Genomic DNA, 13,601 nt, shown 5'->3' on the forward strand with positions numbered 1-13,601 from the left:
GAGGGTGGGAATGTGCTCTTTTAAGAAATCACCCCCAGGCAATTCTGATGACACTGAAATTTAGGGACCTCTACTCTAGTCCAACTCCATGATTTTATTTCTTGGAGCCGGAGTCTTGCTCTGTTCTGCAGGCTGAACTCGCACTCCTGTGCTCAAGCGATCTGCCCCTGTAACTGGGATTACAGGCTCATGCCACTATGGCTACCCCAACTCTCTTAAAAATGGGAAATATGGGGCTTAGAGAAGGAAAAGATCTTGCCCCGGTTAGTGGCAGGGCTGGAAGTAGCCCGTAGAACTAGTGTTATTTCCCATCTCACTCTACCTCTCTGCTTGAGGTTCTTTGGCCTGAGTAACTGTGATTGTCTCCTCTTGGCCATTCTCCTATCTCCCCCCCCCATTCTCTCCCACCTTCCAGTGGACCCTTCTGCGAGCACCCGCCACCCATGGTCCTGCTGCAGACCAGCCCGTGCGACCAATATGAGTGCCAGAATGGGGCCCAGTGCATTGTGGTGCAGCAGGAGCCCACCTGCCGCTGCCCACCAGGCTTCGCCGGCCCCAGATGCGAGAAGCTTATCACCGTCAACTTCGTGGGCAAGGACTCCTATGTGGAACTGGCCTCTGCCAAGGTTCGACCTCAGGCCAACATCTCCCTACAGGTGTGTCCCGCCCTGCCCTGCCCTTGGAAGGACCTCAACATGTCCCCAAGCTCTGATTTGTTCAGAAAATTGTTGGAATGCCCCATCTTAGCAGTAAAGCACCATCAGGGACAACACTCAGCTTGAAGACACCTGGACCAACTCATCCAGAGAGTTCTATAGATAACTCCTGACCAGTTCTTGCTGCAAACTGCAGCCCCCACTTCCAGCCTCATTCACTCAATCCTCCAGAAAATATGCATTCAACTATTGTACGCCAGACGCTGTGCTGCGGAATTGGGATTCAGTTCAAGACAGACAAAACCCCTTGTCTGAGGCCCATCCACTAATCCAAGAATCTCATTCCGGGTGACTGGCTATGAGTGCAACTTCTGAAACCAGCAATTTTCAGCCTTGGCAATACTTTAGAATCACCTCGAGAACTTCTTAAATTATCTTCGGCCAGGTGTGGTGGTTCACGCCTGTAATCCCAACACTTAGGGAGGCTGAGGCAGGTGAATCACTTGAGGTCAGGAGTTCGAGACCAACCTGGTCAACATGGTGAAACCCAGTCCTACTAAAAATACAAAAATTAGCAGGGCGTGGTGGTGCATGCCTGTAACCCCAGATATTGGGAGGCTGAGACATGAGAATCACTTGAACCTGGGAGGCAGAGGTTGCAGTAAGCCAAGATCATGCCACTGCACTCCAGCCTGGGCAACAGGGCAGGACTCTGTCTCAATAAATAAATAAATAAATAAATAACAAAATTATATTTGCCTGGGCCCCATCCGCAAGCTCTGGGGTGAAGTCTAGACACTGGAATTTTTTTTTTTTTTTAATTCCCCAGATGACTCTTAGCATAGTGCCTGGTTCCTAGCAAACACTGAATTAATTATGATTGTTAGCATTTTCTTTATAACTCTTATTAGCCAGGCACAGTGGCTCACACCTGTAATCCCAGTGCTTTGGGAGGCCAAGGCAGGTGAATCACTTTAGGTTGGGAGTTCAAGACCAGCCTGGTCAACATGGTGAAATCCCGTCTCTACTAAAAATACAAAAATTAGCAGGGTATGGTGGTATGCACCTGTAGTCCCAGCTACTCAGGAGACTGAGGCACTAGAAATGCTTGAACCCAGGAAGCAGAGACTGCAGTGAGCCAAGACTGTGCCATTGCACTCTAGCCTGGGCCAATATTCCGCCTCAAAAACAAAAATAACAACAACAAAAAAAGCCTTATTATTCTACTTTATACAGAGAAACTAAAGAAGGGCCTAAACTTGGGCGGGATCACGTTATGCAACAGAGGGAGAGGGCAGATTAGAGTTGGGGCCTCCTGACATACATAAATATATGAACATAGTGGTGCACAGTAGGCACTCAGTAAAACTGTGTGGAACTGGTTTGCTCAGTCAGCACTTGCTGAGGTGTAAGTCGAGGCCTTGCCTTCTGGGGATTTACTGACTAGACGGAGGAGGAAAGATGCACGTGAATTTAGACGCAGCACAGATTCAGAAGCTGCTGCCTGGAAGAGGGCTCTGTGAGATGAGCAGGGAGGTTCAGTCTCAGGTAAGCCCTTACTAACACCCTGGCTGCTTTCTCCAGGTGGCCACTGACAAGGACAACGGCATCCTTCTCTACAAAGGAGACAATGACCCCCTGGCACTGGAGCTGTACCAGGGCCACGTGCGGCTGGTCTATGACAGCCTGAGTTCCCCTCCAACCACAGTGTACAGGTAAGGGCCTCTCTCCTTCCTGACCCACTGTGTGTTCCCCCGCATCCTTCTGCCTCTGCGCCTGCAACTCAGAAGGGGGATTCAGGAAAACTCGGGTGTCCCTTCTCCCCGCCCCTACCATGCACATGCGCGCACACACACTTCCTCCTCGCCGAGTGGCGGGTGGGAGGGAGAAAGGCGTGTGGGAGGAAGAGGCAGAGGAAGGCAGGCCCGCGGAGGAGAGGTGACACCTCATCACCATAAGATAAACAGGCAGCTAGCTACTGTGTGGGAGTGCGCACTGCAGTGGGGACAAGGCTGCTTAATGAGGTGCCCTTTTCGAAATGTCATCTTAATCTTTCATTAGTTTAAGAAAGACAACAGGGGACGATTAGCATGCAACTCAAGGGGAAGAAACTCAAGGGCACTGAGGGAGCAGGGCCACCCCTTAGGTGACTTTCTTTTTTTTTTTTTTTTTTTTTTTTTTGAGACGGAGTCTCGCTCTGTCGCCCAGGCTGGAGTGCAGTGGCGCGATCTCGGCTCACTGCAAGCTCCGCCTCCCGGGTTCACGCCATTCTCCTGCCTCAGCTCCCGAGTAGCTGGGACTACAGGCGCCCACAACCGCGCCCGGCTAATTTTTTGTATTTTTTTTAGTAGAGACGGGGTTTCACCGTGGTCTCGATCTCCTGACCTTGTGATCCGCCCGCCTCGGCCTCCCAAAGTGCTGGGATTACAGGCGTGAGCCACCGCGCCCGGCAGGTGACTTTCAAACAGTTCTGAAGGGCAGCTTTTCCTAAACTTCAGCCTCTCCAGCAGCCACCCTGGCTTGTGTGTGACAGGTGTGGCAGCTGGACTTTCACTTCAGATGCTGCCTTACAGCAACTTGTGACTGCCTTTTTTTTTTTTTTTTTTTTTTTTGGAGATGGAGTCTTGTTCTCTTGCCCAGGCTGGAGTGCAACGGAGCAATCTCGGCTCACTGCAACCTCTGTCTCCCAGATTCAAGCGATTCTCCTGCCTCAGTCTCCCTAGTAACTAGAATTAATTACAGATTCATGCCACCATGCCTGGCTAATTTTTCTATTTTTAGTAGAGATGGGGTTTCACCACGTTGGCCAGGCTGCTCTTGAACTCCTGACCTCAGGTGATCCACCCACCTCAGCCTCCCAAAGTGCTGGGATTACAGGTGTGAGCCACTGTACCCGGCCAACTGCTCACTTTTTGCATACAGCTGCTCCTTAAGGAATGATCATCTGGGGAATCACAGATATGCTAGTTGGATATGTTAGATTTTTTCCGCTTCTCAGTAAAATAAATACTAAATATTACAATAACAATTATTTTAGTTATATTTTTATAATAGTTATAAGAATGACTACTAAAAGTTAAAAATGTCTGTGTTACACCTAAAATCATGTGAAACTACCAGTAGAAGGAGAGCCAAACCTTAGGGAAGACACAGTACAAAAGAGAGGCCACACTGTCCCGTCAGAGGCAAGAGCACATTTCATAGGGATTGGTGAAGAGCAGCAACTTTCAGACTTTTTTTTTCCCTGCTAACTAAATCTTTTCTTCCATTAAAATCTTATATTGAACTTAAGAATCATAAATACTTAGAAGCAAAACCACCCTGCAGGGTTGAAGCAAAGATCCCCCTCCACACACGCTGTTGTCAAGGCCCCTGATAAATGATCCAACAAACCCAATTTGAAAGCCATTGGTTAAAACCAGTGGTTCTCAAAGTGTGGTCCCCGAGGCAGCAGCACCAGCATCACCTGCAGACATGATAGAAATACAGACTTTCAGACTCTGCCCCAGAACTACTGAATCCAAAACCCTAAGGGTTGGCCCCAACACACCTGTGCTTCAGAGAGCCTTCCAGGTGATTCTAATGCACACGTCTAAGAAACACCAGTTTCCACAGGAAATCTTCCTGCAGAAGGAGCAGTCTGAGTTGGGCCTCGAAGAAAGGGAAGAACTTGTGAGAGCAGAGAGAACAGGTGGACGAGCCATGCCGGGAGGTCGGCAAAGACAGACGAGGGGCAAGGAAAAGGGTGTTGACCAGAGCAGGAGGCTCCCGGTGGAAGGTGGATAAAGACCAGGCAGGTTAGGACAGTTGGGCACAGTGGACACCAGAAGAAAGAGCTCACCCTGGTGGTCTCCCTAGAGCCTGGACCGCCTAACATCTGTGTCCCTAGAGCCATGGGTCCTGGCCAAGTGGTGAGGACAGAGAGCCAAAGAGGCAGGGCCAGGGCAGCCTGTGAAGCATTTGCTATTGCATAAATCCAAATGTGAACAAGTGATTCAGCCTCTTTGTGCCTCAGTTTCCCCCCTCCCCCTTCCCATTTGTAATGTGAGCAATAGCAGGATATACCTCTTAGGGTAGTCACTGAAGGTTGAAACAACACTGGAGGAAGTGTTTGGCAAATTAAGGCTTTACACAGACATGTCAAGGACAGAAGGTTAAAGCCAGGCTTCCAGAAGCAGCTGAGCCCTGCCCCGAGCTGGGGGCCTTCCCAAGCAGAGCCCAGCCTTTGCCCTCTGCTAACATTAGCCGTCAGGGCTGGTGATTTGGTAAAGGGCTGGTGTGGCTGGTAGGAGTGTCGCAGCACTGTGCTGAGTTATGAAATGGAAGGTCAGAGAGTTGCTGTCCAGAAGCTGCTGTCAGGGAGCCGTGAGTTGGAGCAGGTAGGTGGCCCTGGAAGACACCAGGCTCTGTCTTAGCCATGGGGAAACCCAGCTAAGGATGCCCTGGCACTCCTGGCCTAGATCTTCATGCTGAGCCTGTAACAGATCTTTAGTATCCTTCATTCAGTTTGCAATCCTCAGGGGCCCAAGGCTCTAGCAATTCCATATTAAAATGGTTTTGCTTCCGAACATTTTCCCTGAGGCAGCCCTGTTTCTGTTCCCAGTAGTACACTCTCACCCATTCCACATCTGTCAGGCCCCACGTTTGGGCTAGACCCTGGGCTAGGTAAAGTGCAGGGGCCACAGAGCTAAACACACACAGTCCAGGGAGGAAGACACACATATCAACAAGCAGTGGCTGCACAGCAGAATCAGCTCATGCTCACTGGAGACCCTGGGGTCATACAGGAACACCAAGGATGAAGCAAAGATTTTTTTGGTTTTTGGGTTTTTTTGGAGACAGTGTCTCACTGTGTCACCCAGGTTGGAGTGCAGTGGCATGATCACAGCTCCCTGCAACCTCCACCTCCCAGCCTCAAGTGATCCTCCTCCCTCAGCCTCCTGAGTAGCTGGGACTACAGGTGTGCATCACAACATCTAATTTTTGTTTTTTTTTTCTGGAAGAGACAGGGTTTTGTCATGTTGCTCAGGCTGGTCTTGAACTCCTGGGCTGAAGCAGTCTGCCCACCTTGGCCTCCCAAAGTGCTGGGTTTACAGGCGTGAGCCACTGTGCCCCCCAGGAGCAAATATTTTTGCTTGGAGGACCTTGGAGGAGGAGCTGGTGTTTGAGCTGAGACATGACCTGTGCCTCAAAAGCATTTTCTCAGGCTGAGCAGCGAGGAAGCCCTGGGGAGGAGGAGGCCCCATCAGCCTGCATGGAAGTCACATGGGAGGGCTGGGGTTAATGGAGGGCACGGGCTGAGCTGACCGGCAGCTGAGGGGACCAGGAGGCCAGTCCAGCCACAGAAAATGAGATATCTTCCTCAGCATCAGTGCAATAACCTCTAGCCACCCAGGAAGGCCACCTTGGCCTCAGGGCCAGAGCCAGGGAGCCCAACCAAAGCTGTTCTAATCAGGGGAGTTGGCAGCTTTTGGCCCACTAAGGCCCACAACCAGCTTCAGAGTGAGGACGGCAGCCTGGGTTCCCAGCAGGGACCTGCAGGCTAGATTCCATGGTCTCCATTCTGTCCATGCCTGATGTTATTCATCTGCACAGCCATAATCACAAATGGTGACGAGGGAACATGAAGATTCTATTCCAGGCCCCAGGGAAAATATACAGAAAAGCCCACCTGAGCCCCTCCTTGCCCCAGAATGGGGACAGACTTCACTCTTCCTTGGCACTGAGACTTGTGAGAAGGCCAGACTCACGTGCCAGCAAGGCCAAATGGCCACATAGGTAACAGACATGGGGAAAATGGGCTGTAGTCCCCATAAGAAGTGGTGGGGGCTGCAGTAGCGTGGAGGGTGGAGCCCCATCCAGAGGAGTGGCTGGCCTCAGCTCCAGCAGACGCTGCCATGCGGGAATGCAGATTATCAAGAGAAGCGGGACCAGCAGGGTTTCTATGTTAGATATCTAAGTTTTTGAATGTTAGCCACTTTAAAACACCGCGCGGGTGTGCTCTTTGAATGCAACGCAGTGCGTGCTCTCCGAGTCTTGATTTCTACAATCCTATCCACTGCCAAGGTCTTTGTCTCGTTGGATCCTCACTCCTGTTTTAGGCATGAGAAGTCTCATGTTAGAAGCCCAGTGAGTGGCAGAACTAGGATTTAAATCCGGGTCAGTTTTCCACCCAAACCAGCTCTCCCACCGTGCAGGCTCTGGGACATGAAGGACAGAGCCAAGAAAGAGTGTAGGCTGTGCTACAGGAGTAGGGGGTTGCCGCAGTGGGGCCTGAGGTCTCTGCTTGCTGCCTACCCGAAATCCCAGGAACTCTTTGTTACTGTGAGGTTCTATCGCCACCTAGTGGTCACAACTCAGCATTCAGGTTAGAGCAAGCAGCACCTAGAGGAATAACAAACCTTCCCTCCCTCAAGTCCCTTAAGACTTCAGCCTGAGCACCTTAAGTCTCTGAGCCTTAAGTCTCTTATTTGAAAAATGGAGGAAAAAGTGTGCCTCCTTCCTGAGGGTTGTTAGGGTTAAATAAAAGAATGCAAGTGAACTGCTTAGCATAGGGTAGCACAATGCCTGGCCTCTACTAAGAGATTAACACGTATCCACCATTATTATTAAAAGCAAAAGAAAGCCAGGCATGGTGGCTCATGCCTGTAACCCCAGCATTCTTGGAAGCCAAGGCAGGAGGATCGCCTGAGCCCAGGAGTTTGAGGGTATCCTGGGCAGCACAGTAAGACTCCACCTATGCAAAAAATAAAAAATTACCCAAGCATAGTAGTATACACATATGGTCCTAGCTACTTGAGAGGCTGAGGCAGGAGGATCACTTGAACCCTGGAGGTCAAGGCTGCAGTGAGCTGTGATTGCACCACTGCACTGCAGCCTGGGTGAGAGAACAAGATCCGATCTCAAAAATAAATAAATAAAAGCAAAGGCAAAAAGGCCACAGGCCACTCTGGCCAATGCCTGTGGTCATGCCAGTTCCAGGCAGGATGCATCCAGCCCCACCCTGACAACTCCAGAGCTCTCCACCTCCCACTTGGCACCAGTTCAGTCTGGCCCGGCAGATAATAAGGAAGACCCTCAGAGCCCCTTCTCTGCCCTGAAATCCTTAGATATCTCTCCAGGAGACTAATTACTGGGGCTTGGGACCACTATATTTCTTTTAGTGTGAACCTTAGATTGTTACTGTGTTTTCCATTTTTTTCTCTACTTTTGTCACAGTAGAGCCATTTTCCCATTATTTTTTTTCAAAGGCTAAGATTTAATGAATTTTTTTTTTTTTTTTTTTTTTTGAGACAGAGTCTAGCTCCCTTGCCTGGGCTGGAGTGCAATGGCACAATCTTGACTCACTGCAACCTCCACCTCCAAGGTTCAGGTGATTCTCCTGCCTCAGCCTCCCAAGTAGCTGGGACTACAGGCACCCACTACCACGCCTGGCTACTTTTTTGTATTTTTAGTAGAGACGGGGTTTCACTAAACCCCGTTGGCCAGGCTGGTAAGCTCGTAATCTGCCCGCCTTGGCCTCCCAAATCCTCAACAGGGATTTGTCAGGGAGAATTCAACGATGTAATCCCAAAGTGCTGGGATTACAGGTGTGTGCCACTGTGCCCGGCCATTTTTTTTTTTTTTTTTTTTTTAAGGCAAGTAGAAATGGAGGCATCCTGACTTAAGGATGCTGGTAAAAAGCCAGAGCCTTTAGCACTGCCTACCCTGAACCTCCAGGGACCCAGTTTGAAAAACACTGGCTTCAGTCATTATATCCAAGAGACCTGGTTAAAAGGTGCCAGGAAGAAGACACCTGTTAACCTATAAGTACCTACTGGCATAGATAACGTTCTGGGAGGTTTGGATTTGGAAGCAATCCTGACTTGGAACCTCAGTTCCAGCACTTCTTAGCAGTGTGGCCTCCATCAGGTTACTTAGCTTCCTTCCCTAAAATGGGACTCACAAGAGTCCCCTCCTTGGAAACGGGAATGAGCCAGTGGGAGTAGAGAGACTCAAAGCCCTGGGTGGCTGTAAGGTTGTGAAATCCGTAGGCAGGCTCTTCGAGGACTCACTAACCTACTTCCCCACCCCAGTGGCTGCCACACCCAGCTCCAGCAAGCCCAGAGTAAGGTCGAGGAGTCATCATTTCCACCTTTCACTGAGCACTTGCTAGGTGTCGGTGGCCACGTACTGCCCATTAAAACCAGTGTAGGGCCAGGCACGGTGGCTCACGCCTATAATCCCAACATTTTGGGAGGTCGAGGCAGGAGGATCACTTGAGGTCAGGAGTTCAAGAACAGCCTGGCCAACATGGCAAAACCGCGTCTCTACTAAAAATACAAAAATTAGCCGGGGATGGTGGAGGGCGCCTGTAATCCCAGCTACTCGGGAGGCTGAGGCAGGAAAATTGCTTGAACCAGGGAGGTGGAGGTTGCAGTGAGCTGAGATCGCGCCAATGTACTCCAGCCTGGGTGACAGAGCGAGACTCCATCTCAATAAAAACAACAAAAACAAACAAACAAAATGCAGTGTAGGCCAGGTGCAGTGACCTGTAACCCCAGCACTTTGGGAGGCCAAGGCGGGAGGATCACTTGAGCCCGGAGTTCAAGGCTGCAGTGAGCGACGACTGCACCACTGCATCCATCCTGGGCAACAGAGTAAGACCCTGTCTCTTACTAAAAACCACCACCAAAAAAAAAACACCAATGTTGTTAAATGAATATAAAACTCATTGAATAGAAGCAGAAACAGGGGCTTACAGAAGTGGTGTGACTTGCCCAGAGTCCCTCAGCTGGCAGACCCAGTGTGATTCCAGATCTCTCTCCACAAAGCATGACCTGGCTGAAGGCTATACCTGGAGCCTACCTAGGACTCTCCCATGTGGGCATCAGATGAGACCCTCCAGGAAGCCCAGCGCTGGGGCACTGCAGAACCCAGCACTCTGTCTAGGGCAGAAGCCAGTGACCACACAGCCCTCTCTGATCTGTGACTTCTGCCAGACCACTGTCTCCAGGCTGGGTACCCCTGGAGGCCACACACCAGCACCTGGGATGGCAGGAAGGGGAGGAGGAGTCGGGCCTGGAGCCAGCTGCCAGGCAGGAGCAGGTGGTGTGTGTTCGCTGTGTCTGTGTATGTGTCTATAATGGGAAAACAGCTGCCCTGACTCCCTGAATCGTAATGTTGGAAGGGAATGCCTGAGCTGCAGCCTCTTGACAGCTCCCTTTCTGACAGGTGGCTGCCCAGCATCTGTTGACACACCTCCAGGGTGGTGAGCTCATTTGCATCCAAACAGCATCCATTTCTAGGATGCTGTGGGATACACCTGCATATTTTTGCATGTGTTGTTGGAAAACTGTGTGAGGGCTCAAGGTCACAAGTTTATGGTCTCTGCACGGGGCCCTCGTCCCTCCCCTTCCTGCTTTTACCAGCCCATCCATAGGATCACAGGCCTCTGCCTTGCCCTCAGCTTGCAACTTGGAGCAGCTGGAGGCTTCTGAAATAGAAATAGCTCTACCTTCATAGGGCTTTTTGGATCCCCATCACAAAACCAGATTCTTCGGTGGACTCTTTTACCCACCACTCCACCTCCCACTATCCTATCTCTTGGCTAGACCTTACATTGATACGTTGTCATTTGATTCACAGGAAAGGCTAAGGAAAGTGGAATGGAAGCTTTGTGAGTGCAGTTACCCTATATTCCCTGTTTGTCACTGATCCACAGCACTCAGGATGAGGTGGCCCATAGCAGACACTTGGTGGGTGGGCGGATGAAGGGTAGATGAAGGATGGATGGATGTGATGGAATGAATGGATGAAGAGAGTAGATAAATAAGTAGGTGGGCGGGTGGAGAGATGGCTAGGTGGATGGATGGAGAGGAGGGTGGATGGGTGAATAGGTAGAATAGATGGGAAGGAAGCATGGGTGGTTGAATGGATGGGTGGATATTGGATGAATGAGTGGGAGGAGAAATTTCCCAATGGATTTGAGTGGGTCCTGGGCTCCTGCGTGTCCTCTGCCATCACCTTCTCCCAGGGATCAACACTAGAGCGGGGATTACTAGCTTTGCAGGCAGTGATACTTGTTAGTCTTCTAAATAACACTAAAATAACTGCTCACATTTTCTCAGTAATTGACAAAGTGCTTTTTTGTTTTTTAAGAAATAGGGGTTGTGCTGTTTCCCAGGCTGAACTCGAACACCTAGGCGCAAGTGGTCTTCCTGCCTCAACCTCCCAGCTTGTCAAGTAGTGATACAGGCACATGCCACCATGCCTGGTGACAAAGCACTTTCATGTACCCACTCTAATTTGAACATCACGATAGTTCTGTGAGGTTATTATTCCCCTTTTACAGAGGAGGAAACTGAGACTGGGATGTTCTGTTCCTATGATTGGTTATGGTTCCATCCAGCAGTAAGGGGCTAGAATGGACTGTTTTCTTCACTAAACCTCAATTTAGCCTGTCTTCTCCCAAGCATTTCTCTTGCCTTTTTGGCTGCTGAAATTTCTAAATCTGAGTTAGTCACTGAAACGGTCCTCTGCCTGCCTAGATAATCAGTGCCACCCCCTGCGGGGATCCTCTTGTTGGAGCCAACAGGGATTTGTCAGGGAGAATTCAAGGAGAGAGGGAGCCTCCTTATGTATCCCTGATACCTGAATAGATAAGACAGAGCTCAGTCTACTCAGAGACCTTCAGGGAAGGAAGAGGTGTCACATTCCCCAACTCCCATCACGTCCCACCACTGTTCCCTCCCAGGCCCTGCCGAGGGTAGAGCGCTGGAAAGAGCAGAATTTGGGAGTCAAAAGTGTTGCCTACAAATTCTGTCTCTTGCCTGTACTCGCTGGGTGACCTCAGGTAAATCACTTAACCTCTCTGGGCCTTGGTGTCTTCATCTGTGAAATAGAATATCTGGCACCCACTTCACAGAATTTTTGTAAGGTTCAAATAAGTGAACCACTTAGCACCACGTCTGGCTCACCTGGGCCCTCGGTGAGTGGCTGCTGGCCCTGTTAGAGGCAGCATGGGGAAGTGAGATGTGCAGACTGAATATCCCATAACCAGCCAGGCATGGTGGTTCATGCCTGTAATCCCAGCAGTTTGGGAGGCTGAGGCGAGTGGATCACTTGAGGTCAGGAGTTCAAGACCAGCCTGGCCAACATGGTAAAAACCCCATCTCTACTAAAAACATGAAATTAGCTGTGTGTGGTGGCATGAGCCTGTAATCCCAGCTACTTAGGAGGCTGAGCAGGAGAATTGCTTAAGCCCAGGAGGCGGAGGTTGCAGTGAGCCAAGATCGTGCCACTGCACTCCAGCCTGGATGACAGAGTGAGACTACATCTCAAAAAAAAAAAAGTGAATATCCCATAACCAAAACTTTTGGAACCCAAAGTGTTGAATACTTGCATTATGCTGGTTCAGCATCTCTAATCTGAAAATCTGAAATCCAAAATCCTCCAATGAGCATTTCCTTCAAGCATCATGTGGGCACTCAAAAAGTGTGAGCTTTTGGAGATTTTCAGATTAGCGACATTTGACCTGGACGGCAGTTCAAATCCTTGCTCTATCACTTACCAACTATGGTGCCTTAGGTAAATTCCTTAGCCTCCCTGAGCTACCGTTTCCTCATTTCTGAAGTAGAGATAACACACTTACCTGAAGGGGTGGCCTTCCCCTCCGCACCTGTGGGCATTTCTCGTTAGGTGGAAGGAGAGACTCGAGAAAAGAAATGAGACACAGAGACAAAGTATAGAGAAAGAAAAAGTGGGCCCAGGGGACCGGCACTCAGCATACAGAGGACCCACGCCTGCACCGGTCTCTGAGTTCCCTCAGTATTTATTGATCATTATCTTTACCATTTTAGAAAAAGGGAAGTGGCAGGATAATAGGATCATCGTAGGGAGAAGGTCAGCAGTAAGATATATGAATAAAGATCTCTGTGACGTGAATAAGTTTAAGGAAAAGTGCTGTGCCTTGATATGCATATGCAAACATCTTTAGTGCATAAAGAGCAGCACTGCCACTAGCACGTCCCACCTTCAGCCCTAAGGCGGTTTTCTTCTTTCTCAGTAAACAGAACATACAATCAGGTTTTACACCGAGATGTTCCATTGCCCAGGGACGGGCAGGAGACAGACGCTTTTCTCTATCTCAACTGCAAAGAGGCCTTCTTTCGTCTTATACTAGTCCTCCTCAGCACAGACCCTTCACGGGTGTCAGGCTTGGGGACGATCAGGCCTTTCCCTTCCCACGAGGCCATATTTCAGACTATCACATGGGGAGAAACCTTAGACAACACCTAGCTTTCCTAGGTAGAGGTCCCTGTGACCTTTGGCAGTGTACGTGTCCCTCGGTACTTGAGATTAAGAGAATAGTGATGACTTTTCACAAGCATACTGCCTTCAGGCACTTGTTTAACAAAGCACACCCGGCACAGCCCAAAATCCGTTAAACCTTGAGTCACCACAGCACATGTCTCTTGCAAGGACAGGGTTGGGGGTAGGGTCACAGATTAACAGCATCTCAAATACAGAACAAAATGGAGTCTCTTAGGTCTGCTGCTTTCTATATAGACACAGTAACAGTCTGATCTCTCTTTCTTTTCCCCACACTTACCTAGCACGAGTATTATAAGGCACTATTTCCCCAAACGTGGCATGCATACCACTGGTGGTACATGAGGTTACTTTAGGGGGGACAACAGCAAACTGCTGAAATTTTAACTGTGAGAGAGTTTGTTTTATATGTACTAAAAAAATATAAAAATCACATCAGAACTATTTTTTAGAACAATGCTAACCTTTACCCTTACCGATATTTAAGGGGGAAATTGGGCAATTGAAAAGAACCAGTGTGTTGAATAAATAGTGGTCGAAGGCAGCATGCAGATAGAGCAGGAACTGAGAAGGTGGTCTATGAATGGAGTTTGCTTAACTCTATGAAATGACAGAAAAGAATGCAAATAATGA

At 49.5% G+C, this 13,601-nt stretch overlaps 1 protein-coding gene across 2 annotated transcripts in view; it reads left to right on the forward strand.

Annotated features, from left to right (window-relative positions):
- SLIT3 (slit guidance ligand 3) overlaps positions 1-13,601 on the forward strand; it is a 641,932-nt gene that overhangs the window by 616,244 nt on the left and 12,087 nt on the right. For both annotated transcript variants that reach the window (XM_050794632.1, XM_050794633.1), the window contains 2 exons: positions 416-656; positions 2,241-2,371. In XM_050794632.1, the coding sequence (XP_050650589.1) occupies positions 416-656; positions 2,241-2,371 (372 nt within the window). The remainder of the gene's footprint in view (positions 1-415; positions 657-2,240; positions 2,372-13,601) is intronic.

The sequence above is a fragment of the Macaca thibetana genome, chromosome 6 (genome assembly GCF_024542745.1).
Source record: "Macaca thibetana thibetana isolate TM-01 chromosome 6, ASM2454274v1, whole genome shotgun sequence".
Taxonomy (NCBI): domain Eukaryota; kingdom Metazoa; phylum Chordata; class Mammalia; order Primates; family Cercopithecidae; genus Macaca; species Macaca thibetana.